This window comes from Cucurbita maxima, unplaced genomic scaffold (assembly GCF_002738345.1).
Source record: "Cucurbita maxima cultivar Rimu unplaced genomic scaffold, Cmax_1.0 Cma_Scf00007, whole genome shotgun sequence".
NCBI classification, from domain to species: domain Eukaryota; kingdom Viridiplantae; phylum Streptophyta; class Magnoliopsida; order Cucurbitales; family Cucurbitaceae; genus Cucurbita; species Cucurbita maxima.
Window position 1 is genome coordinate 2,483,457 of NW_019272023.1, and position 27,254 is coordinate 2,510,710.

Below are 27,254 nucleotides of genomic sequence, written 5' to 3' on the forward strand. Positions count from 1 at the left end.
CTAAAATCCTTTGTTCTCTTGAGTGATTGTTTGAGCTAAGCTTGATTTGCTCGTATTGAGTCTCGATTTTCAGTTCCTTTTAAACGAGTAATGTGGGAAGTAATGGAAATATATTTTTTTCTTGTAAGTTGAACAAGCCCGATAAACGGGAATCTCCCACATCCTCGTCTCCACCCTGCCCCACTCCACTCTACATAGATTAAAAGAAAAAAAAAACGAGCAATTACTTCTACTCGATCCTCGTCTACGTGACCTAGTTTTGTTGCTTCCACGGTATCTCTCCGTACATAAGTAATTTGGTCCCTAATTTTAATATTATATTTAAATAATGCTACATTTTACATTTATTGTAATTAAAATAATAATGACGATGCTAAGTACAAAAATGCCTTCCATGCTAATCAATAATTGGAATAGGTCATGAGGTCAATTATGGAATAATTTCCACCATAGCTTAAAAGGAATCAAATTAAGTATTTAAATAAAAGATTCCATTACAATGTTCTTCAAACCTTATATTATTTTCGCACCCTATCTTAAATGCACCTTAAAGTAGTATCTTTCCATTTAATAATAATTCTTTTAATTAACCAATCGACAATAGTTTTAAATCTCACAAATTTCTTAAAAAAAAAAAAATAGAAATATTTGTTAATTAAAAAGACAACAAACCCGTTTTACATAACTCATGGGATTGTTGTAATAGATACATATCACGATCACATGACGGATCAGATCCTTCTCAAAGTTGTTTTGAGTTCGAGATTGAATAAATTAAAAAAAAAATAATGGATGTGATTCGAAATACAAATTTAAATTTTATTAAATAGTAATCGAGATAAAATTTATGAACCCTAAATTTAATAAAAAAAAAATTAGGGTTATAAGCTTCTCGAAAATCAAATTTTATCCCTAAACTTTGTTATATCAATTATTATTATAAAATATATTTTTTTATAAAGTTATTGCAATAATAACCTTAAAACTAAAAAAACGAAGGATACCAGGATGTAGAATTACGTTTATACCCTTAGTCAAAGGAAAAGTCAAAATTGGTGACGCTAGTCGTCTTGGCTTGGCCTTGAAGAAAAGCTATCATGGTCAATGTCCTACCCACCCCCAATGGGTCCCACTGACCAAATAAATAACCTAAATTAATTATATATTAAAAAAAAAGCTTTTAAAATTTATAACATCTTTAAATTAAAAAAAAAAAAAAACTAAAAATGTTCTAATAGTTTATTTTAAATTAAAATACTCTTTATATTTGTAAATAAATAACCTTGTTGGTAAGGAAAGAGCTTCAAACCCGTTTTTTGATAGTGTACCCGAATCACAAGCATCACCTAACCCAACGTACAATTATTAATAATATCGTCGGTAGCCAAACTAGAAACGAACCAATACATAGGCTTAATATGTAATAAGAAAATAAAATGATAACGATTTTGTTATACGTTTCACCGACTGATCTTTGATCTATGAGCCATCTGTGAAAATGAAGAGTATGTTCCAAGCACTGCTCCAACTATCCCCACCAAAATTACCACCTTACACGAAATTACCTAATTTTCATGCCACCACACATCACCAACTTCGATTATCAATTAAATAACCAATGTAATCTCTAAGTCCGTAGTTAATAAGAACGTCTAATTTAATAGCATTAAATTTTTAAAATTTGTATTTAATAGCTAAAATTAAAAAAAAAAAAAAAAAAAAAAAAAATTACCTGTAGCCTTGAAGCTTCCTTCCCCATGATTTTCAAAAAGCAGGAGGCTGGTATTACTATTGCCTGAACCAAATGTGATTATATTTTTTAGGATATGGTATATAATAAAATGTTTTCTATATAAATATTTATCCTTATTAATATATCTAAATTTAATTTAATTAGGGGGAAAATCCAAATTATTACAAATTTATTCTTTATTTAATTTTTTTATAATATAATTTACCCATTAATCTTAATAAATCCCTCCAAATTTATTAATTTCAATAATATTTACATAAATTCAAGTTAAAAATAAATGGATATTTTTTAATATTATTTTCTTCCCTAATTTTAGATTTAAATTTTGTTTCCAAAAAAAAATGACTTACAATGAGTATGCAGAGAAGGGATCCAATTAAAGCCAACACAAGACCTGCAAAAAATTAATTAATTAATTAATTAATTAATTAATTTCAATACAAAAATAGAAAATAAATAAATTTTATTGAGAATAATAAATAAAATGAAAAATCCAAACCATACCAAAAAATGGGAGAAGAAGAGCCACACAGAGGGAAGAGAGAACAAGTGCAGTTCTTATAAGAATGGAACACCACAGGCTATTTGAAACTCTGGCTGGTAACCTCTCCTCTATACTCTTTGCCAATGGAGTCATCAATAGTGCATATTTGAGAATACGTTAAGGATTCCCGATTCATTTCAAAATGATCATGATAACGTAACAGCCCAAGTCCACCACTAGTCGATATTGTTCGTTTTGGCACTGTTATGTATCGTTGTTAGCCTCACGGTTGCCCTACTCAAACCAGTGTCCTGCACTGCCTGGTGGTTGACTCTGTTACCATTTATAATAGATCAAAACAGACAACAACAATAACGGTGATTCTTCTATGGACAGAGTCTAGCCCTACTCTGACAAATGCATTGCACTGTCTGGTAACTAGCTCTAATACCATTTGTAACAGGTCAAAATAGACAATATCTATTAGCGGATAAAATCAAAAAAGGATATTTAGTCAAAGGAACGATAACCTGCAAAGAAAATGCAACACACGTCAATTTAAACATCGAGTATGCGAATATTGATCTATTTCTAGTGATGGGTTTTCTTAATACGCGTCGATCACGGTTAAGTTGAGTTAGAAACTCACCGTGGTCCACTTTGCAACATTGGAGGCAAGGGCATGTTGTGGCATGTTCAAAGTTATTTGGGACAATATAGTTTGGCCAAACATGAGGAATCCCATCACAGCAACACCTCCATATATTAGAACACAAAATACAAAACTGCCAAATATAAACACATTTTGATGGATTAGGATGACTTTCAAACAACGGTGAACGAGTTATGGACCGAGTGATTCGTGATTCGTAACGCGTACGTACCATACTAAGAGAGCCTTAGTATACTTGGTTTTATCTGCCATGGAATGGTAAAGATTTGGGAAAAGAGTATGACCAGAGAAGCAAAATCCATAAGCCCCAATGGAAAATGGAATGCCCTTCCAATTCACTACTTCACCAGCTTCAACTTCACGAAACCCTATTCCTCCAAGTGTTCCCAAATATGCTATGGTTAGCACTATCACTGTTGTTGCTACCACCCCACCAGCTGAAATATGATATACTAAACTATGATATCGTAAGGGATAAAATAGCACGTGTTTCGTTACCATTCTACTAGGACCCATATAACGACCCAAATCCATGGCTGGAAGATATTGTCCTTTTTGGACATTCCCTTTCGGACTTACTTTCAAAGTTTTTAAAACGCGTTTGTTAGGGAGAGGTTTCTACACTCGTATAGAAAGAATGTTGTATTCTCTGTCTCAACCGATGTGGGATCTCACAATCCACCAGCTTCGGAGTCCGACGTATTCGCTGGTACTCGTTCCCTCTCCAGACCCAGTATGCTAACGGTAAACTTGGGCTGTTACAGCCCGATACATGGTTATCTTGTTTGAGGCTGAGGGGTATGAAATGTTACCAGAGAGATATGAGATCCAACGGAGATCCCTGAGGCAAACTGTGGGCAAAACAAGAAGAGCAGTAACGATTCCAAAGAGATGGTTAGAGTCCAAGTGAAGGCCGCCCAGATTCAACCACGCATTAGGAAATAGACTGCTAAGATTGTCCTCTTCCAAGATTATGAACTCAATGCAGCAACACTGTACATTTTTACTTTCTAACTTAATTAGACACTTTCACGAGTGTTTAAAAAATTTATAATTTTAAAAATTCCTTTAAACTTTTTTTTTTTTAGTAATTATAATAAAACCTTTAATTTTAGATATTAATAAAAAAAAAATTAAAGTTTAAAAATATTTTTAAAATAAAATATTAATGCTTTCATATTAATCTAACGATAAAATATTTTTTTTTGGATTTTTTAAAAGTTAATATTATTAAAAAAAAATTAAGAATATTTTAAAGAAAACTACCAAGTGAGATAGAGAGACTCACATATAATTCCAAATATAAAATGATCTGAAAAAAAAAAGAATAAATTAATTAGCTAAAAGCAAAAACAATCTTAGCAACTAAAACAAATAAAAAATTACTAACTTTAGCCCTAAATTTTTTAATTTTGTGTTTAAAAAATTTTCAAATAACTAATAAAATTTTAATATATTAAAAAATATAAAACTAAAATAGGGACTTTCCACAATGGTATGATATTGTCCACTTTGAGGATAAGCTCTCATGGCTTTGCTTTGGGCTTCCCAAAAGGCCTCATACCAATGAAGAGTGTATTCTTAGATTATAAACCCATGACCATTCCCTAAATTAACCGATGTGGGACTTTCATCATCCAACAAAAAAGAATTTAAAAAGTGTTAATAAATACAAAATTAAATGTTTTTGGATGATTAAATAGATTGAACACAAAATTTAAAAAGTTTGAAAAAGACGGGTAAAATAATATTTTCTAAAGTTAAAAAAAAAAAAATTAAGAAGTAAAGGGGGGTAATTAAAAGAAAAGGAGAGGGTTAAAAAGGTAAAACTGACAGATACAAAAAGACGTCCAAAAGTTCCAAAGGCAGCTTGACCCAAATCTGGAAACGTAACGATATTGATTTGGCCTCTCTTCTCAAAGCAATATTTCATAAGCATAGCCGTGAAATAGCACATAATGGCGAAAACAAGCAGCACTCCCAAGCTTCCCCATCCGCCTTCTTTGACCGTGTATGGTGTGGACAGCAGCCCTACCCCAGCCATGAAGTTCATTCCTGCCACACCCCGAACCCCAACCCCAACCCCAACCGTTTAATAATATTCTTAAACTCGACTTCAATTTTTAAGAATTACAGTTAGCTTTACCGTTAAAAATGGTCTGTGTGAAGGTGCAGCCGTGAGGAGAAGATACTGATGGGGTAGACGAGATCTCGTACTCTAATTGGTGTCCCTCGTCGTCATAATAATTGGTTAATAACGGAGTCTTTCTATCGTCACTGATCTCAGACTCCAATAAACTCTCGATTCTATTCTGGAAGCTTGATTTTATGATTGATGGAATCCGTAGAATCCCGAACGTTGGTGAATTTGTTATTGCGTATGAATCGCTTGCTTCCCTACCATTTTTACATAAACCGTGTGAAAGTTATTTTATTTATAATCAAATAAATTACAAAGAATAATAAACGTAAATAATAATAAATAGGAAAAATATCTAAATATTTGTTTTATAATAAAATATTAATATAATATACATCACATTTCTAATCTAATTCAAATTTTTACCCTTTTGAAAATTATTTTTTATTTTGTTTTGAAAAGTTATTTGAATTTTTAACCGTATATTAAAAATAAAAATATTTTTTTATAGTCGATTTTGAAAATTATAGATTTTGAAATCAAATTATAAAAAATAAGAAATAAATAAAAATAAAAATAAAAAAAGAGAGAGAGAACATTAAGCAGTTTCAAACGCACCTGAAAGTTTGCGGCCATTGTTGAGAAGCGGAGGCGGAGCTGCAACCTCGACGGAGACACCTAGCAACGGCGGCGGAGGAGTTATCTCCGTCGCTGAAACTGCCACAACTACTACCACTACTTTCCGTTCCCTTATTGTTCATCTCCATATCGTCTTCTTGATTTTGTTGGCCGCCATTGTACGGTGGCTCGAGGAAAAGCTCTGAGTCTTGGTCGCGGCGGTCCGCCATGGAAATTATTTGGAGCTTTATTAATGAATTGGTAGCTGCTTAGTTATTTTAATATCAACCGGACTTTCTCAAATTCCCATCCCTTTAGGGTTACGTATGGGATCCTTATTTATCTTATTCATCAACGTTATCCTTGTTTGGACGACCCTTTATCCCATTATCTTATTCGGGTCATTTCATCCTAACTATTAGATGAGTTTTTTAAATTTATATGTTTGTATTGATAAATTTGACAGCTCGGTGGAGCTATTTGTCAGTTAGTTGATATCAGTTTCAAAAAAATGATATTAAAAAACTTATAATTTTCGAAGAGAGCGAAAGAAGAAAAAAAATAACAATACGAGGGAGAATTGAAGAAATAAATAGACTTGTCTAAAGACGATAACTCTCAAGAAAGAAGACAGTGAGAGAGTCTCAACCATCACCGAGAAGAAAACGCAAAGATTTAACGCATACGATGTTGCATGTAGCTGAAAATAGCTAACAGAACAAACGACGATCGAAGGTAAACCTTAAATAGAAAAATCGTTTGAGAGTGGAGAAACTCTCTATACACAAATCTTAAGAGAATGATGGCTTTCATAGACTTGTAGTGTTCGTTATTTTGCGATCACCTCTCTTTGAAACTGATATTAGTGAGGTACGTGCATGTTCGACATAAATTAATATTGTTGGTCCCCTATCAACTTTTTTCAGTCTAATCCATAACTTCATATTTACATTGTTACGACTCAAATGAGATAAGTTTGACTAGATCCTCATCGTCGTTGATCTATCTTAAACATTAAAGACAATGTATTTTATCAAATAATAGTAAAAAAAAACATATAAATTCTTCTTTTATTCCATCTCAAATATTACTTTTTCAAATGTCTTTATAATATATGAATAAAGGCTTACTTTTTGTTATTTTTTCTTTTTTAAGTACACCTCATATATGACCTTTTAAAAAGTCTTTTTTTTTTTCATTTTTAGTCTTTATCTCATAATTAAATTAATATATTTATCTATACAATAAAATAATATTTGACCATTTATCAAAATTACTATTTTAATTTCATCCTTTATAACATTTAATTTTTTTTAAGAAGGTAGGAAAAATTGCACGAACTACCTATAAATGTCATTACAAATTATATTCATGAGGTCGTACTTCTATGAAAAAATTGACCTTCGTCGTGGTTCTGGTTGAATTCATTAATACGTCTATATACCCTAAATTAAGAGAGGGTAATTTTAAACATAGATTAGTCGATCTAAATGACCCTAAATTAATAACCGACAACTCTCAATAATGTAAATCTTTTTATCTTTTATGCTTTATATCTAAATAGTGAACGATGTCTCTACCTTTTTCTTTTCCTTTTGCAAAGCTAAAACTATAAAGCGATAAAAATATATAAAAAAATGTCGTCGACATCATTTGTAAAAAAGTTTAAACTGATACAATATATTCAAATAGAAAACAAATATTTTTTTATGAAAGTGTCTTTCTTTTTATAACCTTTCTTTTTTCTTTAACACTATTTTTTATAATTTATTTTCAGGTAAACTAAAACTAAAATAAACTTATAAATTTTAAAATACCAAATATAAAAAAATAAATTAAATAAGAAATATAAATCTTATAAATTTTAATATAATTTAGTTTTTAAAATATTATTAAATGAGTTTGAGTCAATTCGATCCAAACTTTCGTCTAATGAATCAAACTCAACTTATGGGCTTACCTATTGGAAGGTTGGATTTGCCCATTTCAGGCCCAAACAACATTAAGTCGGGTCGGGCCGGGTCGGGCCAGTACAACCCTGAAAAATTATTGCATGATTTTCTTATCTTTTTATAATAAAAAAAGATTAAATAAAAATAAAACACGCTTGAAAAAAATCAAGTCATAGGCTGCTTCCAAAATTATATAAGTTTATTCTTTAAAATTATATAACTTTATTTTTGAATTACTATTTATTATTAGCCCTAAACAACACAACCAATACTAAATAAAATAAAATTACTAGTTAAAACTATATATTTAAAATATCTTAGTATGATATTCAAACAACTTAAAAAAAATTGATAACCCGTTTAAAAATAGAGTTACAAACATTTGCATTTAATTGGATCCCCAGAATATGTTGGTTAGTTCTTGTGACTAATCCAACTCCTCCACACCCTACAATATAACATATTATCCACACATAATAATAATAATAATAAAACAGAATTTAATATAATTATTTATTATTATTATTATAGGAAGTAATTTTAAGTTTTTTAATAATGTAATTATTAAATTTTTATCTTTGTATTTTATTTTTAAAAGATGACGCTTTTGTTTTAGTATAAAATATAGATGATATGATATTTAAATAAATTAGGATATTAAGTGATTCGGTTAAATGTGATATTAAGAAACTTTTGAATGAATCATATTTTTGTTTTATCACGATCCAACAAATATATTTTAAAAGTAATTATTGCATATTTTATTTTAATTAACTTATTATTTTTTTTAAAGTTATTTCGAACATAGATACATTTTTACATCGGTTAAACTAAAAATAAATTATATATTTCTTCTAATTTCATTGGACAAGTTTGTACTTATTAAGTATCTTGTCTATTTGCATAATGTAAATTGTATCATATATTTCTTCTAATTTTTACTTCATAACGATTCTGTTAATATTTGTTTATTACTTTAAATATGTTTTTTTTGTTTATAAAATTAAGATATGTTTTTAAAAAATGAAAAAAAAAGAATTGATTCTAATTTTTATGCTTTTTTTAATAAATATTTTTACGCATTTACTTTTTCTCATTCTCTCCCGTGACAAGCTCTTATCTCTTCCATAAATATTCCATAAATAAACTAAATCAACCCTATGTAAAAAGTATTTATTTTTTATTTTTTATCTTTTTAGATTTATATTTCATGGAGTAACAAAAAATTATATCCAAAAATACAAATTATACCATTTAAAAAAATCGTAAAAATATAAAATGATTTTTTTTTTTTTTTTTTTACAAATAAAATGTTAAGCTATGAATGTCATTAATTTCTCAAACCAATTAATTAAATACATATAATTTTTAATAAATTTTATTTTTTATAAATTAAGGATGGAAAGCTAGTAAGATATTTTTAGAGCATTGAAAACGACAATAATAGGAAATAAAAAAATAAAATCAATTTTAAAAATGAAGTGGTTTATTGGATGAACAACTCCTCGCAAACAACAAGTTGATTAAATAATGCAATAATTTCCTTAATTTCCCTTTTAATTATTACAAATTGGGATTATAAAACATTAAATTCAGATACACCTTAAATAATTTAGTGGTTGATCAGGACTATGAATCATCGACTCCGTGGTTGCTATTATTTTGAGTCCTAAGGTAGGTTTTATTCTATGCCATTGTTTTGTCTTTCACGTCTTTTCCTAGTTTTTCTAGCATCTTACGTGAGCTCAATCTTCTCACCACTTAAGTCAACGAAAATTGCTATGATCGACATCAGCATCTTAAGATGATGATCCTGATCTTAAAAAAGAATATAATTGATAAAGGTAAAATTAATATAATAGGCCAAAAATGTTAAAAAGATTTATTTGAAGAAAGGAAAAAAAGAGAAAGAGGAAGAAGAAAATGAAGATAATTGTGAGGGGAGCCAAAAGTGAGGGACGAAGGCACGTGGAGGCAGAAGAACAGTAATGGAAGTTTCCACCGTGGAAAGCGGCCATTGAGAGGTTGTCCACGGCGGGATGAAAGCGTCGGCATCAACGGCACAGAAGCTCCACAACAATTGAGTACAAACCCATCAGCTACAAGAAGACGAGGTTGAGATAGACCAAATTCCGCACTTCTTCTACCAGCTGACCCTCGGGTGGTTCTCCTCCTCTTATCCCGTTTCTCCTCCTCCTCCTCCCATGGCGCTTCTCTCTGCTTCCTCCTCCATATCCCACCTCCGTCCTTCTTCTCCTCACTCCCCTCTTCTTTCCCCCAATCACGGTCTCTCCCTTCTCGATTTCGTCGCTTTCTATGGCCGGTCAAACAGGACAAGAAGGAAATCATTCCTCTCATATTCATTCTCATCCCTGTCTAATCGGAACATTCGTCAATTCAGTTCTAGGAAGTTTTCTTCCTCGATCAAGGCTGTTCTCGATCTTCCACTTCCTGGTTCTGCTCTGGACAACTCCGATGCTCCTTCCGAACCCGTACCTCAGGTTTGTATTTCATGTTTGCGTGGTTTCTCATCTGGATTTTCGTTTTTTAGTGAATCGCTTCAAGTATAGATGGATGCAGGATGATGGTTTTGTCATTTTGTTTATCCTTACTGTTACCTTTTGTTTTGTCTGAGGCGGTTGAAGTCTGTGGAGTGTAACTTTGATTTCTTTCACTAAATATTGGGAAACGTCGCGGAGAACGCTTAACTGGGTCTTATTATGAGTCTCTTACGTAGTTAATGAGTTCGTAATAATAGTCATTTGTGGATCGTATTTAATTTTACGTATCGGAGTTGAGATGATTCAATGGGGAAGATGATCAATGCATTTTTGCAGTGTGTATGTGAGGGGTGGTTTTTTGGACTGTCGGGATGTACTGTAAGGTAGCGGCTATTAGTTTATTCTGCTTCTACATTGTATGATAATTGATGTGTGTGAGCGTGAGTGTCTCTTTTCCTCCGTGGAAAGGAAGAGAAAGTTGATTATTCTATTGAAGAGATATTTGTTTGAGGATTGGCATTGATGTCAAAAATTATTTCTTAATGTTGCTATGGCGGACCATTGCCTGTCAAGAATTTTTGGAGTAGCATTAACTTATGTGCAAGTTTTTGTTCCACAACAATTTCTTTGTATTAGTGACTAGAAAGCCTATTTTGGTATCCATACTTGCCAAGATTGGTGCTTAGATGAAGAGGTCCTTTTGGGAAAAAGACAATAGATTATAAGTGTACAATCCGGAAGGTTGAAAATTCATAGGCCAGGGCAACATTTTGGTAGTTTTTGACAATTATATTCCGAAATAATCGTACAGGATGTGATAAATTCTTGTTGTAGAATTTGAGAATCACATGACCATCAATTCTATCAAATAATTTCATGGAACAACCGCCTGACCCTGTGATACTTGGATGTCAAGAAACTTTTAAGATTTTTAAATCTTAGGTAGGTAGCCACCAAGGCGTTTGAACCCATTTTCTCAAAAGTCTCTTTACCCTTTTCACATCTCCCAATGTCACTAGGCCTCAACCCATGATGGTTCATATGGTCATCTCAACCCATGATGGTTCATATGGTCATTAATTCTATCGCTGATAAAAATGATATTCATCTTACTTCTTTAAAGAAAAGTTCTACACCAATGTCTGATTTCAATCCAGTTCGTTGGAAAAGTTTTAGGACACTCAACTGGAAGACATTCTTAGGAGGAGCCCTCTTCCCCTAGCCCTCAGGTTGTTCTTCCTTTGTTGGATAATATATTGTGACACTTGGGTAAAAGAGAGGTACACGAATGATAGTGATTCTGAGGTACGGAGGTTAAGAAGTGCTTAAAAGAATTGAAAGTTTCTTCCTATACTCACAAGGTGCACTTTCCTTTTCAATGACTCAATCATAAGAACTCCATAATCAAACGTGCTTAGCTTTGAGTAATCCTATGTTGGGTGATCTTTTGAGAATTTTCCTAGGAAACAATGAGTGAGTACAAAGCACATTGAGAGGATAAGTAAATAATTGACATTGAGAGGATAAGTAAATAATTGGTCTATGTTGTAGGGGATGCAGAGAATGCTGAGGCCATCATGTGTTTAATCGTGATTCCAAATTTTGCTCTAAATCTTGGGTCAAAGGCATTACATATATTCTCCATATTTCTTACATAAAAAAGAAGTTTTAGGATATGTTGTGATTACAAGGAAGAATTGTTCCTTCGGGGATTGACTTTCAATGCCATTAAGTGTTTGTGGAGGTAGACCCTTTTCAGTTCTAATGGAAGGTGTGCGAAAAAAGTGTCCCTAAAACTGGCAATGAGTTTTTTCTAAGCAAAGCACATGAACTTCTTGATCATCTATTATTATGTCCTTGGACTTGCAATCCGAGAGTAAAGTAGTTCAAAGTTTTTGTCTTTGCTTTGGGATTTGAGGCATGTGAGAGGCTTGCTTGTATTGGGTCTCAGTAGTAGGTCATGTTTCTTACAAGTGCAATAATTCTTTGAGGCCCAAAAAATGTAACGAAAGAAAGGCCAGGACTATACTTTTGAAGCACAAACTAGAGAAGTGTGAATAAATTTGTCATATATGAAAAGTATTTGAACGTGAACAATAAGATTTTAAAATAATTTAAGAAATCAGGATTCTTTAGAGAAAGATAGTTGGACATATTTTAAATCAATAAAATTCTCCTTCCTCCCCTTTTTATTTGTTTAATTTTTAAGTCACTGTAATTGTTTCTATTAAAAAGATAGAAAAAGGTGCGAAATCATGTAGGTATTTGGGACTTGGGAAGATGTTTAATCCTTCACTTTAATTTCTGTATTCTTTGTTCAAGTTAATACTAATTTCTTTATGAATTTGTTTAAGCTTTCTCAGAATGTCACACTTTTGAAAATCATTTTATGTTATGCCTTTAATCAAAGCATTTAGTTATGTCTGTAATCAGAGCATTTAGTTATACCTGTATACATGATATAATTTGGTGCTGATCAGGTTGCAAATTTGAATGACATAATATCAGAAAGAGGAGCGTGTGGAGTTGGATTTGTTGCCAACTTGGAAAACAAAGCATCCCATAAGATTATACAGGATGCTCTTACTGCACTAGGCTGTATGGAACACCGTGGTGGATGTGGAGCTGATAATGATTCTGGTGATGGTTCAGGATTAATGACTTCCATCCCATGGGATCTTTTTGATAATTGGGCCAACGAGCAGGGGATTCCTTCATTTGATAAGTTGCATGCTGGCATTGGCATGGTTTTTCTTCCCAATGATGATGGTCAATATAAAGAGGCAAAAGAAGGTGATTGTTCAATTACAATTGATCTAGTTGAACCAGATTAATTGTTTCTTTCTTTTATCGCTGTTACTATTTTAACTCAAATGTCTTGATTTACTTATTTTCTTTTTGACAATTAACAAAGAATTTCGTTGAGATGCGAAAAGTTACAATCAGTCAACTTTTGTTTTAACTGTTGAATTCAGTGCTATTATTTTGTTTGAACTCTACATTTGTAAGTGTTTTGTAAATTTATCACTTTAGCTCAAAAAACAATATATATATATATATATATATATATATATATATATATTTATCACCTTTTGGATAATATTACCTACATAGCTATATCTTGGTGTAAATTGTTACTATGTTTTAAATCTTACACTTTTGTATCTCTTAATACCAATTAGAAAAGTCTTTTGTCCTTTGGTTTGAGATTTCTTTCCCATCTTTTTGTAATTTCATACATCAATGAATTTTTTATCCAAAAAAATAATACATCAATGAATTTCTTTCCCATCTTCATAAAAAAAGTTGGAAAATTAAAAGAAGAAATAAGAGGCGTGCTTCTTCAGTCTTTAGTGAGGGGGCCTCGCTTCTTTGAAGTGAGGAGCTCACCTCTTGTGTTTCTGGGGGCCTAGGCCTGCTTTTCCAATTAGTATATCATACTGATAATTTATTTATCCAACTTTGCTATATGTGGACATCATTTTTAATGCACGTATAATTTGGTGACACTATTAATCCTTGTTTTGTAGTTATTGCAAGTATCTTTAGACAAGAAGGTCTTGAGGTGCTTGGTTGGAGGCCCGTGCCTGTGAATGCTTCTGTGGTTGGTATAAATGCAAAGAAGACCATGCCTAACATTGAGCAGGTATTCGTCCGAGTAGTTAAAGAAGAGAATGTGGACGACATTGAACGAGAACTTTACATTTGTAGGAAATTGATTGAAAGAGAAGCAAACTCTAAGATTTGGGGAAGTGAGCTATATTTCTGTTCTTTGTCGAATCAAACTATAGTTTACAAGGGAATGCTTCGCTCGGAGGTTCTTGGATTATTTTATGATGACCTTCAGAATGATCTCTACAAATCCCCTTTTGCAATTTATCATCGAAGATATAGTACAAATACTAGTCCTCGATGGCCTCTTGCCCAACCAATGCGATTATTGGGTCATAATGGAGAGATCAACACAATCCAGGTAATTGTTGTTTGTTTGTTTGTTTTATTTTTTGGGGTTCTACTAATTGTCTTTAATCTTATGCTGTTAATGTGTTTGTGGTATAAGTTCAGTAAATTCCTTGAAGCTAACTATTTACTGTTAATCAGGGGAACTTAAATTGGATGCAATCTCGAGAAGCCTCCTTAAAGTCATCTGTATGGCGGGGTCGTGAAAATGAAATTCGTCCATATGGCAACTCAAGGGCATCGGATTCAGCAAATCTTGATAGTGCGGCCGAAGTAAGTCTATATACATTATTGGTGAAAATGCATATCCATGGAGATGAGCAATATTAATTATCTTATATTTAATTTGGTTATTTGCATATTTTGAACGTATTACTTGTAAGTTTGCATGTGTATTGTTAAATAGATGCTTCAGTGATTCGAAATTCGTGCCGGAGTGTCATGCCCAAAGGTCTGTATAATAAGAAATGAAGGATGCTCCAAAATTAGCAGCAACAAAATTGTACAAAATAATCTAAGAGGCCACAAATATTGAAGAATCTAACCATGGAACGATGAACAATTTCGAAGAATCAAGAGATCAAACCCAAGAATCATGTGAATTCCTCAAGGTGACCAAAGATAAAAGGTTAAATAGATGAGCCCATTCCAAAATTTCAGTTTCATTGAGATTCCTTTGAAGACCTATATCACAAGCGGATTGTGTTGGATTGCTAATTGGAGCAACCCTTTTTAAATAAGAGTACGAATGAGAGCAATAATGGAGCAATACCTTGAAGGTGATTTTGAAAACCCCCTCAAAATAGGAGACGACCCCATACAATCAGCACTTGATGAATAATATTTAGCCATGATTAGTTGTCGTCGAGAGCATTCTCCTCATGGAGCAATGCTAAATCCATTTAGCTAAAAGATTACCAACACCTAGGCCTCCTACAGTTTATTTTGCAACGAACATTTCTAACTGCTGTCTCTATATCCTCCGCAGAATTATTAATGCCCAGTAGTTCACTGTTCCCAAAATTGATATTCAATCTGGAGGCTAACTCAAAGACTTTGGTAAGATTAAAAAGATTATCCAAAGCAAAAGGTTCCATAATAAACAGTAACGTATCATTGACAAATGGTTAGTGATTTAGGCAAGAAGAAGAGGCACCAATAGGATGTGTCAAGGTTTTGTCCAAGGAAGTACCATGGGAAAATAACTAAGGCAATCCAAAACAACAATAAATTGGAATGGAGAAAGTGGATCACCTTGCTTAATGCTCCTTATTGGGATGATCTCACCTCTAAGCCTCCCATTAATAATTATCAGGTAATTAACACTAGAGGTACATGCAAGGATCATTTGTGCCATAAGGTCCCGAATCCTTTCACTCTTAGAACCACATCTGCAAAACCCCATCAACCTTATCAAAAGCCTTTTTAAGACCCAACTTGATAGCCATACCTTGCTTATGAGAGCTACGCCAATCATCAATCAACTCATTTGCCATCAAAGAAGCATCTAGAATTAGGCAATTAGTAACCCAAGTTATTGGGTAGACTTAAATTATTTTGTGTAATATTGATTAAAGGTTGTCTCTTGTTCACAAAACTACCGATCAAAGGTCAGTTTTTTAGATTTTAGTATTTTATTTGGTTCTTTATGGGTTTTCTTATAATGTGCATTGTATTTCTATTATTATTGGCAATTCTGTGTTTCTCTTGTAGCCTGAAAGATAAGATGTCCTATGCTAGTTTATGTATTTGCTGAATTTCTGCTTAGACTGATTCTACATCCTCCTCCTCCTTGTTTAGTTGTTAATAAGAAGTGGCCGTGCTCCTGAGGAGGCTCTCATGATCCTTGTTCCTGAGGCTTACAAGAACCATCCTACGTTGATGATCAAATATCCTGAGGTACCATTCCTTTTGACCTAAATACGTTGATGATCAAATATCCACAATGTGCCGTGTTCACACCTTCTTTTGCATCAAATTGAATTCACAGGACTCACTATCCATAAAATTAAGTTTAACATGTTAAATTCCATGGGGTTAGGCTACTTCGGTTCTTTTCTTAGGGATGGATTTCGATTTCATGGACTGCATTCTTCCCTTATATTCCTGTCTGCTTTTGTAAGAATGGGTCTGGTTTTTTTCCCGTTGCCTTTTTGTATAATTTTAACTTACCACTCAACCATATTTTTCACCAATCTTAATTAGTTTTGTAATCAGATTAAAATTACATTGATGATAATTTTCTGCTGCCTTTTGAACGTTCTCTTAGGTTGTTGACTTTTATGACTATTACAAAGGTCAAATGGAGGCTTGGGACGGACCTGCTTTATTGTTGTTCAGGTAATATCTAAAAAAGGTTTCTAGTAAGTTTTTGGTAGTTATGATATGAAGAAGTGAGTTAATAAATTAAGTCTCACCTTGTAGTCTTAAGTTTTTTATTTTTCAGCATAGATGTAGAATACAAGCTTTGAGTTTAAATTGTTGCATCCCTTTCATCGCTTCTAAAGCAGATAGTCTTCATGTTGGCCTTTATCAACTAAAACGTTTAACAAAATCATCTTTTAAACTTAGTTCTCACCCTTATTTGTTTTCTATTTTGTTACTCTTCCTTTTCTTTCATTTATTTATTTACATTTTTGGATAAGGAAGAAAACCTATTTTATTAAGAGAATGGAATATACAAACGTGACCAGAGGAGTTACTAAAAGATCTGCAATTGATTATGGAGGCAAGGGTCTAACTAAGAACTCTTTGCAGCTTGAAGGTCAAAAGTGAAGCCAACTTGGCTTTTTGGTGGCGCTCATATCTCACAGATTTCTTTTGTAATTATAGTTTTCCCGTTTTGATTGCAAATTAGAGTGCCTTTTTGTGATAGTGAGATTTCTCATCTTTAAATGTTAACTTTATACATATCAATGGAAAGACTTTCTAGCTTTTCTGAAAAAACTTTAGGTTCATGCTGATGTCTGATCGTGACTAATGCAATTGATATTGTGCAGTGATGGAAAAACAGTTGGTGCATGTCTTGACCGTAATGGATTGCGCCCAGCTCGGTATTGGCGCACATCAGATAATTTTGTTTATGTTGCATCTGAGGTGTGTTCTCCATCTTCTCTTTGTTTTCGTTGCACAACTTTAGATGTCAGGTTTGAAAAGTTAAAACCAATTTCAGTATGAATGTAAGTACCTTATTGTTACTTGGCCTTGATGACACCAAAATAATTAGTTTGTTTGGTAGTTGCTTCAATATTTTGATAGGATCTCAACTGAAGTTCTTGTTATTTCATTTATTTATTCATATTTAGTTTGTTCCTTTGTGCATGTACATCCAAATTGTGGAATCCAAACACTTTTAACCTTCTATGATGCATTTTCCTTATGAAACAGTGAGAGGAACATGTTCTTCCGAATTTTTTGAGGCACTATTGATATTCCAACTTTGTATTAACTGCCATCTTCTTTATCAGGTTGGCGTCTTACCAATGGATGAGTCTAAAGTTACAATGAAAGGCCGTCTTGGTCCAGGAATGATGATTACTGCTGATTTGCAGACTGGACAGGTTTATTTTGAAATTTTTGCTGGTTTAAACTTTTGCATTCAGAGTCTAGTTACGTGGTCTTGTTTGTGAGTTGTGGCCATTATTTGTTCAGTGGTGCATGATAAGAACTGCTAGACCTAGTTATCTTTGGAGAGTAATTTTCATGTTTAATCTGTTGCTTTCTTAAATTACGATTATTATTATTTTTTAATAAGAAAAAAGCTTCTTAAAAATGTTCAAAGGAATAAGCTGCCATAGGAAGTGAGAGGAGAAGGAAAATGACAAAAAATACGTAAAGAAAGCCTCCCAATTCCAATTCATACAAATATAGCTAGGAGAATAAAGAGCGAACAAATTAGAAAGAGAGTGCTATTTGGAGGCTTTGAATATTGCGAAGTCAAAATGCTCCAACCAAATGCTGGACTTGTCATAAAAAATTCTCTGGTTCCTTCCAATCCAAATGTATGAGATTTTGGACTTAACTGCATTAACCCATAATATGCGCTCATTGAAGCCTGAGAATTAAGCTTGTTATATTTTAATTTTAAAAATATAAACTCAGGCTTCTTCACCACTGACTGAACACCAATCTTTCTCCTCCTCTACCTTCCCTCCTTTCCCCCTTCAATACAAACTTAATCTGCCTCCCGGATCTGCCAACCCCTAAAACTCGAACCCAGGAATCCGATACAGTGTGTCTTTCTCCTCAACCTAAACCTTTCTTCTTCTTTTTTTTTTTTTTCCCTCCTATGACTTTCTTTTCCCTAATCTTCGAACTTCTCCTCTCACTCAGAATTTTTCCCCAATCTTAAAAAGCAACTCATACATGGCAATCATATAAGGTCTAGCTAAGTTTTCAGTTTCATTTCTCAAACAAATTGCGAGTCTAAGTTGCACTCTAAGGAATTCCACCCCAAATAAATAGCCAATGAAGAATAATTTTTGAACTCCTTTGAAAGACTACATGAAGAACCAACGATACATTTTATCAAATCATATCTATCTTCTCACAAAGATATTCTTCATTTAAAATTCTGTTGTTTCTTTCACCTCAAACTTCCGAAGTAATGCTTTATTGAACTGATATCAATTTGCAGGTCTTTGAGAATACAGAAGTTAAAAAACGTGTTGCTTTGTCATATCCATATGGAAAGTGGATTAAGGAAAATATGCGCTCATTGAAGCCTGAGAATTTCCTTGCATCAACACTATTGGATACTGATAAGTTGCTGAGAAGCCAGCAGTAAGTTTCTTTTCAATGTCTCTTTTATGTAGTCAGACAGATTGTACAGCATGTCCTGTTCATAAAATCTGTAAAGAAAAATTTTATTCAGAACCTGGTACTGGAATCTAGATGAACTATGTGGTTTTTTAATAATTCTCCAAAAGTTCAACTTTGGCTATTAGTGTGGAAACGTACGGGTTGTTAAGCATGCCTCTCTACAGGGCATAGTTTGGGCAATTGACCACATTTAGATCTTGGCCTTTCTCTTGGGGCAATCCTTCTTCTCTGTGTTATTGGTAGCTTGTCATTGATTAGATTTGTTAGATAGGATTTGTTTAGGGTTTGATTTGTCTCCTCTGGTTGGGCTATCTTGTAGGCCCATATCTAGGAGTCTTACGAACTCACTAACATTAGTTGTTGAGTAGTGGAATGAATAACTAAGTACAAAATGATTCATATTGGGTACAAAATGGGGTAAAGAATATAAAGATTGAACTATAAATAGGATTTTCAAATGATTTGAATTTCTGTTTCTTTGTTTTACAAAACCTTCCTTTCTATTGACGTTCTATCACTCAGTTTCCTTTAAAAGTTAAAAAAAAATTGCAGTTTCTTTTGAACAATTTTTTTTTTGGTCCCTTACCTTAGCTTGGGGGCCTGAATACTAACGACAGTCTTACCGTAGCTTGGGATTTATCAATAAATTTCCTTCAAAAGTATTTTTTTTAAAAAAAGAAGCAATTTCATTTGAACAATCTTTCTTTGGTTGCCTACTAAAAGTCAACACAAATAATCCCCAACTTCCCTAATGTCAAACAAGGTTCTTTCTAAAGGAACAGAAGAATGTATGGAGAGTACACGGTTCATTGGGCCTATGGGACAATAGGTTCACAATATAAGTTTTTTTTGGTTATCGAGCCATTGAATACTTCAGTTTAGTGAAATGGAGTACTTTTAGGAAAGTGATTCACTGATTCTGGATATTTTCTAATATCCCTTTTTCCTTTTAAGTTTCAGTTGTGTGATTTTGAGTGTGCAGAAATAGTTTTGTTTCTAAAGATGTTAAGGTTGCTTTTTCATTGTAAGAGTTTATTGAGGTTCTAGTTCTTTTAGGTATCAACTTATTACTTGCGTCTGTCTGTTACACAATTGGAATAAAAACTCTACATAGAGGGAGGTTTGGAGGAAACTAAATCTACAATTAATGTCGTATCTTTTCTTACTTTTTGTAGTTCTTGTTGCTCTTTTTCATGCACATCTTTGTATGGTTTAGAGTTTCAGAGTTCATCAAGAAGTTCAGAGTTCTTAGAGTCCTTTATAACTTTGTCACCTTTTTTTGTATGGTTTGGGTGGAGTTGGGGGTTCTTATAGAAGTTAGACTGGTTTCAATCTTTAGCTTTGGTAAGAACTTGATATACTTGTGATTTGTTGCATAAAGGTATAATTTATTCTCTTATTATACTATAGTCAGGTTCCACATGATTGCACCGTTTTTATTGCTTTTTCACTCTTGGAGTTTATATCCTTGAACATCAGTCTCTTTTCATTTCCTTGATGAAAAGTTTTGTTTCTTGTTATTTAAAAAAAAAAAAAAAAAAAAAAAAGTCAGGTTCCAATTATTTCAAGACTTTTTCCTTCACATGTTGATATACTTCGGCTATTTTTTATTTGTTCTAATTAATTCAAATTGTTGCATCAGGGCATTTGGCTACTCCAGTGAGGATGTCCAAATGATTATAGAGAGTATGGCTGCTCAAGGAAAGGAACCTACGTTCTGCATGGGAGATGATATTCCTCTGGCAATATTGTCTCAGAAGCCACACATGCTCTATGATTATTTTAAGCAACGGTTTGCACAGGTTCACTGGAAGTTTCCTTTTCCCGATTATTGAAATACTTGTTAATGTCCTTCAATCTGTTGTGGGCTATACCTTAGTGCATGTTTTCTTGTTATTCTTACTTATCATGTCCAAACATTATCATACGGCAGCTTGCAGCTGATGGCTTGGCCAACCACAAAATTATGGAACCATGAAAAATTATAATTGATATTATTGTCATGCTTACTGGTTGGTCAATGCTATCTATTTAAAAAAATTGAGTGAAGACAGCGTGGATGCTAACATAACATACATGAGCACAGCTTCATTTCATCTTTTTTAAAAAATAAGACCCAATTTAATTGTATGTGATGTTCACATTTCTGTTTACTTGCTTGTTCTTCACTCCTTTTTTTTTTCTTCTTTTTATTAAATTTAACTTTATGCAATTAAGTTTTGTAACTAAATTGTTCTTTTATATCTTTTTACTTCTTAACAGACATGAACAAAAATTTGAAACCTTAATTATTTACTTGTACTTGATGTGGTTCCTAGACATGGCTTTATTCTGAAATCCAAAAACAAAAGGCATGCTCTTGATGAGTTTGTTTGCGCATGCTTGTGTTGTGTATGTTTACATTGACATTTATCATAATATAGTGTTACTTGTTGTAGAACAACGTTGTTGAGAGGAAATCTGAAAATGGCTTCTCTAGTAGTTTCATCTACCATTGACATGATAAAATTTGCAGTCAATGTCAACTGGCACCATCATTTTCTTCTCCTTTCAACTTATAACAAAAGCAAATTAAACTGTTCATCTGCTCTGATTTCTGTTTTCTCTATGTTGCCCGACTTCATTTTATTTCAAGCTCTTGAATATATATATATAAACATTTTATGCCCCTGCCTGTTTCTCCAAATTTTTTGTGCTTATGGTTTTACTTATTATTAGTACTTCTCTATGCAATAAATTCACTATGTTGTACTTTTAGGTGACAAATCCAGCAATTGATCCTCTCAGAGAAGGACTAGTCATGTCTCTTGAAGTCAATATTGGAAAGCGAAGAAATATATTGGATATAGGACCCGAGAATGCTTCACAGGTTGCCAAGCCTTCTTTTTCATTTTTTCTAGTAATTTTATATTTTATAGGTATTGGAGAGTTCTTACAATTGAATCTTTGCTTGTGTTTTCTGATTGCCGACTGAATATCGACCAGGTAACTTTGTCTAGTCCTGTTTTAAATGAAGGAGAGCTTGAATCCTTGCTAAAGGATCCACACTTGAAGGCCCAAGTATTGCCGACATTTTTTGACATACGTAAGGGGGTTGATGGTTCTCTGGGAAAAATTTTAAGCAGACTTTGTGATGCTGCTGATGAGGCTGTTCGTAATGGTTCTCAACTGCTTGTTCTATCTGATCGTTCTGAAGAGCTTGTAAGATCCATTCTGGTTTTTATTTGTATCTGAAAGACTTTGTTGATATAATTTCCGACATAAGAAATAGAAATAAAAATAACGCACTTGAACCTAATATATAATTTGTGAGAAGAACCTGAAATTTTATTGATAAATTGAAATATAAAAAAGGGTGGGACCTTCCAAACACCGAAGGTGAATTACAAAAAACTATGATGCACACGAGCTATTGAAGTAAGCTAATCTTTTCAATTTTTCTGTGATTCTGGCTTCTGTGTACTTGATATACTTGTGCAAGGAACAAAAAATTTAATATGCATTGCTAATGTTGTGCTTAATTCTTTTTTGACATGCTTAATATATTTGTTTGTCATGCTCATTTAGTGCTAAAATATTTCTGTACTAGGTCCTTTCTTTTTCTGCCTTATTTATTATTATTATTCGTCGTCGTCATCATCGTTGAAGGCCTTTTCCTTATTTGATGCTGTACCCATCTTCTAGGAAGCAACTCGCCCAGCTATTCCAATTCTTCTTGCTGTTGGGGCTGTTCATCAGCATCTTATTCAAAATGGCTTGCGAATGTCAGCTACTATAGTAGCAGATACTGCTCAGTGCTTCAGTACTCATCAGTTTGCTTGTTTAATTGGATATGGTGCAAGGTAATTTTCATTCACTGGAGTGTTTTAGATCCCTTAATATATTATGTTTCCTTTTAAGGTGATGGAAATCTATTGCATTTAGGATTGAATTAGGTGTAGGAGGCAGACTAAATGGTTTTGAAAAATAATGTGCATCAGTCAAACGAGAACGAACTGTCTTTGGTTTTAATTACTAATCAGATCATTGGTGAGTACTCAAGTATGATGAAAAGGGGGATTGTATTTAATTCTGGATAAGCCCATGGTCAATTCAAAAATAGAAAATATCAGAGAGGAGATAGAAAAAGTTAGAAGTAAGATGTTGAATGCTAGGAATAGAGAGAACACATGAGAGAGAAGAAAAGTTGTTGAGACAAGAAGTGTAGAGAGGTAAAACTGTAGAATGAAGGAACCAAAAGAGAAGAAGAAAAGTTGTGGAAGAAGAGGTATAAAAGGGGAAAAGACGAAACGAGAAGAAAGAGAAGATGAAGTTGAAAATTTAGTGGACAGGCCCATGGTCAAGTGGATTTTGACATTCCTAGACCATATATCAAGTTGTAATTGTAAAGGATTCGTTAATTGGATTTTGATGGGATACTGGATGTTAAATTTTCTTTATCTGTCTGGCTTCCTTTTTTACATTATGATAGGCTTGAGGGTAAACAATTGCAGGATTTTATGCGTGTATTGCTACATTTAATTTTGTAATGTGTTTCTGGCAATTTGATACGTAAATAAACTTCCAAATTGGTGTTTGGTGGTTTGTCCACTGTCATCTTCAATATGATGATGTTAAAGTTTTCTTCCGCTTGCGAGAGCAGAGGACAGGTAACAAAGACAACGAGCAATAGCTGTGAGAGAGGTCTGTAGTTAGCAAAATGAACAAAAAAAAAAAAAAAAACTCACTTGAAAGCTGTACGACACGGCAAGAAGCTATACAAAGGCTTCAAACATAGGTTCCAAATAGTTAACAAAATTAAGGCATTTTATACATGCCAATAGTTGTAGTCCTAAGCAAAGTTTTGCAATTAGCCGAGCTTGGTAATTTTATATAGCCATCTCCTTTTTAGAACTTTTAATATATTTAAAATGTTTGGTTCCATCATTAGCGTGGGCACGGAGAAACTTCTTATATTTCATTCTTGCATTGAGGTGTTGCAACTAATATAAACCGAGGTGTGATTTTCCTTAACATAGTGATCAATATGGTTCATGTATTAGATATCTGGGGCTGGATGCTAGATATTGATTAAAATATTAACGATGCTATTAGGACATGTATTATAGGATGCTAGAGGCGTACTAGTCAAAGCGTTCTAGTCATTAATACAACATGTTGAGGTTAGATGAACAAATGGTGGGATTAATTTTGGGAGAAAACTAAGCCTTTTAATTAGCTATTACTAGTGTATTTTATATTTGATATTACAAAAGGTATCTGGAAGGAGATTTGTACGTGGACATAGTTAAGGAGATTATTTGGACTAGTTTGAAGGTCATATGATTATCTGGACCAGGTGAACATTGTTGGCTTATATCTTGGCGAGAAATCTTGATTAGTTTCGTTCTCTTCGTTTATGCTTACTCATATTAATTAAAATATAAATATTTTTGAAAACCTATATTTCTTATCTTGTAAATAATTAATTTGAATAGAATTATTTCTTTAATAGTTTTGGCATAATTTGGTTCATGAGTAAATATGCAGCATATTACAACCTAAAATCATCTTTTCAGTGCCATATGCCCATACCTGGCTCTGGAAACCTGTCGGCATTGGCGCCTTAGTAACAAGACTGTTAATATGATGCGGAATGGAAAGATGCCTACTGTAACAATTGAACAGGCTCAAAAGAACTTTTGCAAGGTTTGGGCCTTTGTATTTCAAGACATACTTAAATGGGTTGAACTATTATGTTTTAATCGAATCCTTGAGTTACTTTAGATTTTATGACTCTTTGTTGAAATGCTGTCTTTGGAACTGAACGGTGTTGTGTTGTGCTTTGGATGCATATCCAACTCAATTGCTATATCACTCAGGCAGTGAAGTCTGGTCTTCTCAAAATTCTTTCCAAAATGGGCATTTCTTTACTATCAAGGTATGCTAGTTGTCCTTTCCCATTTTCCGTCTGTTTCCAAGTTGTTTCCTTCTTTTTCCCGGTAACCCTATTAAGTTTTTGACAACTTTTCTTGTTTTCTGTTAGCTATTGCGGGGCACAAATATTTGAGATCTATGGATTAGGAAATGAGGTTGTAGATTTTGCATTTCGTGGGAGCATATCAAAAATTGGTGGATTGACGTTTGATGAGGTAAGTAGTACTGTCTGAGGTTAACCCATAATTTTTTTATGTATCTGCAAGAAATTCGTCAGGGTCGGGTAGCCCTTGAAATGCTGATCCAGAACTTCAATTTTTTTGCTCATATTTATATATTTATATATTTATATTTTATACGCAGTAGCAGTGAGTGTCTGTTGGTTGTTGGAACACTTATAGCTTGAGTCAGTATGACTGGCATTATTGAACTCTTAATTTAGAGTTTCAAGTTTTCTGTGTCTCTCTCATTCTACTAAAAGATTTTTCAATGCCTTGCTGCAGTTGGCCAGGGAGACTTTGTCTTTCTGGGTGAAGGCATTTTCTGAGGATACAGCTAAGAGACTAGAAAATTTTGGATTTATACAATTCAGACCAGGAGGTATGTGTTAAAGGGCAAACTTGACAGAACTGTAATCGACATTTGTATATTGGGTGCAGATCAATTTCGCGTTATTAGTGCCTTGTACTTTCTTCTTATAATAATGATACCTAGTTGATAGATAACTTAAATAGTTGTTGGAGTGCTTTTCATCGTTATGCTTAATAGTCAATTCCGAGTTCAACGATTATTCCTTTTCTTTTCTCATGTGTGTTGGCACATGGTTATAGCTCTTTTTGGTTGTGTGGGGGAAAAGAAATGTTCTTAAAAATCCTCTTTTGTGTGATAAAGGAGAGTATCATGGAAACAACCCTGAGATGTCAAAATTGCTCCATAAAGCAGTGCGCCAGAAAAATGAAAGTGCTTATGCAGTATATCAGCAGCATTTGGCCAATCGGCCTGTGAATGTAAGTGCTGAAGCCATATTTTAGTTCTTTCAAGATTTTAACGGAAGTTTCTGAGATTAAAGAAGTTCTATGTTGAAGTTAACTGGATTTCTAATTTCTTCTCCTTGAATCATATAGGTTCTTCGTGATCTTCTGGAGTTCAAAAGCGATCGTGCTCCAATTCCTGTTGGAAAGGTTGAACCAGCTGCATCTATCGTTAAACGCTTTTGCACTGGTGGAATGTCACTTGGAGCTATTTCGAGGGAAACTCATGAAGCGATTGCAATTGCAATGAACAGAATTGGTGGTAAATCCAATTCGGGAGAAGGTGGTGAGGTAGTTCATTATGCTTTTACAGCAGTGTTTCATAAAAGTTGCTGTATTATTATCTACTCTTTTAGTTGCATTAAAACTATAGGAAAAGTACTTCCAGACATGATGACATGCCCAATATTGTTATTATTCAGGATCCCATTCGGTGGAGACCTCTAGCAGATGTTGTCGATGGGTATTCCCCCACACTGCCACATCTTAAAGGTCTTCAGAATGGCGATACCGCTACTAGTGCCATTAAGCAGGTAACACCTCTAAACTCCTCCCTTTTCATTCTATAATTTGTATCAAAACCTTGATTGTGTAATATTTTTCTGACCTTAATTAATACTATTCATTTAATGCTGTATCTATTGTGTTGAGCTGGAGGATATTATTATTTATACTTTACTTTGTATGTTTTATTGTCAGGTGTAGCAGTTTTGTTTTAGTTAATACCGGTAGTTGGGGGTTGGTTATTTACACCGGTTCTGTATGTCTTTGGGCCTTGGTTTTAGCCTATAAATACTTGGCTGCTCTGTATTTTGAGGGTTAATCTGAAATTGAATAAAATCATCCATTTGTTCTACACCATGGCCTAATCTTGTAGCTCTCTAGTAAAGAACATGAATGTACACTTTTATCCTATGTTGAGGTACATAGTCAATGTACAGTTGAAAATTGTTGGATTGTCAGTAAGGAAATTTAGCTGCACTTTCTTTCTAAAATGTGGTTTATTTATCTTCTTCAGGTTGCTTCTGGACGTTTTGGTGTCACTCCAACATTTTTGGCCAATGCTGATCAATTAGAAATCAAAATTGCACAAGGTGCAAAGCCTGGAGAAGGTGGCCAATTACCTGGAAAGAAAGTTAGTGCTTACATTGCAAGGTTGAGAAATTCAAAACCTGGTGTTCCACTTATATCTCCACCTCCACATCATGACATTTATTCTATAGAGGATCTTGCACAGTTGATCTTTGACCTTCATCAGGTAGTTCTTTGCGGCTTGCTCAATTAGTCATTTATATTTAATTAGTGATGAGATGCGCCTGGAATTCTGATGAAAACCATCGTCCATTTCACCAACAAAAAAAAAAAAAAAAAAAAAAAAAAAAAAAAAAAAAAAAAAAAAAAAAAA

General features: G+C 33.3%; 2 protein-coding genes across 5 annotated transcripts in view; one reads left to right on the plus strand and one right to left on the minus strand.

The window, feature by feature from the left end:
* Positions 1 to 1,317: 1,317 nt before the first annotated feature.
* Positions 1,318 to 6,044, minus strand: LOC111482274 (amino acid transporter AVT1A-like). Of its 3 annotated transcripts, none has more exons than XM_023127981.1 (12): positions 5,669 to 6,044; positions 5,057 to 5,307; positions 4,745 to 4,965; positions 4,199 to 4,222; positions 3,723 to 3,903; positions 3,122 to 3,347; positions 2,887 to 3,022; positions 2,748 to 2,767; positions 2,258 to 2,403; positions 2,104 to 2,147; positions 1,733 to 1,795; positions 1,318 to 1,565 (listed from the first exon to the last, which is right to left on the minus strand). In XM_023127981.1, the coding sequence occupies exons 1-12, from the start codon at positions 5,896 to 5,898 to the stop codon at positions 1,461 to 1,463; spliced, it is 1,647 nt and encodes a 548-aa protein (XP_022983749.1). In that variant the 5' UTR covers positions 5,899 to 6,044; the 3' UTR covers positions 1,318 to 1,460. The 3 variants fall into 3 exon arrangements, with proteins under 3 accessions (XP_022983749.1, XP_022983750.1, XP_022983751.1); XM_023127983.1 differs by having other exon boundaries at positions 1,493 to 1,570; XM_023127982.1 differs by lacking the exon at positions 4,199 to 4,222.
* A 3,780-nt stretch (positions 6,045 to 9,824) lies between these two features.
* The window catches only part of LOC111482225 (ferredoxin-dependent glutamate synthase, chloroplastic-like), a 21,788-nt gene continuing 4,358 nt past the window's right edge, over positions 9,825 to 27,254 (plus strand). Inside the window, exons 1-21 of one of the 2 annotated variants that reach the window (XM_023127913.1) lie at positions 9,825 to 10,121; positions 12,602 to 12,914; positions 13,652 to 14,094; positions 14,223 to 14,354; positions 15,882 to 15,980; positions 16,351 to 16,421; positions 17,081 to 17,177; positions 17,549 to 17,641; positions 18,718 to 18,863; positions 20,545 to 20,704; positions 21,661 to 21,771; positions 21,888 to 22,103; positions 22,587 to 22,744; positions 24,461 to 24,590; positions 24,764 to 24,822; positions 24,928 to 25,033; positions 25,322 to 25,418; positions 25,710 to 25,825; positions 25,943 to 26,140; positions 26,272 to 26,382; positions 26,868 to 27,107. In XM_023127913.1, the coding sequence (XP_022983681.1) occupies positions 9,825 to 10,121; positions 12,602 to 12,914; positions 13,652 to 14,094; positions 14,223 to 14,354; positions 15,882 to 15,980; positions 16,351 to 16,421; positions 17,081 to 17,177; positions 17,549 to 17,641; positions 18,718 to 18,863; positions 20,545 to 20,704; positions 21,661 to 21,771; positions 21,888 to 22,103; positions 22,587 to 22,744; positions 24,461 to 24,590; positions 24,764 to 24,822; positions 24,928 to 25,033; positions 25,322 to 25,418; positions 25,710 to 25,825; positions 25,943 to 26,140; positions 26,272 to 26,382; positions 26,868 to 27,107 (3,393 nt within the window). Of the gene's footprint in view, positions 10,122 to 12,601; positions 12,915 to 13,651; positions 14,095 to 14,222; positions 14,355 to 15,881; positions 15,981 to 16,350; positions 16,422 to 17,080; positions 17,178 to 17,548; positions 17,642 to 18,717; positions 18,864 to 20,544; positions 20,705 to 21,660; positions 21,772 to 21,887; positions 22,104 to 22,586; positions 22,745 to 24,460; positions 24,591 to 24,763; positions 24,823 to 24,927; positions 25,034 to 25,321; positions 25,419 to 25,709; positions 25,826 to 25,942; positions 26,141 to 26,271; positions 26,383 to 26,867; positions 27,108 to 27,254 lie in introns of those variants that run through there. The other variant, XM_023127914.1, reaches the window with a different exon arrangement.

Bases quoted from the DNA above. Each gene is read 5' to 3' on its own strand.
- LOC111482274 (XM_023127981.1), bottom strand. From the start codon at position 5,898: ATGGCGGACCGCCGCGACCAAGACTCAGAGCTTTTCCTCGAGCCACCG. The intron at 4,223-4,744 runs GTCAGTTTTACC...TTTTTTTTTCAG, and splicing joins TTGGACGTCTTTTTGTATCT to ATCATTTTATATTTGGAATT. The intron at 1,566-1,732 runs GTAATTTTTTTT...CATGAAAATTAG, and splicing joins AGGAAGCTTCAAGGCTACAG to GTAATTTCGTGTAAGGTGGT.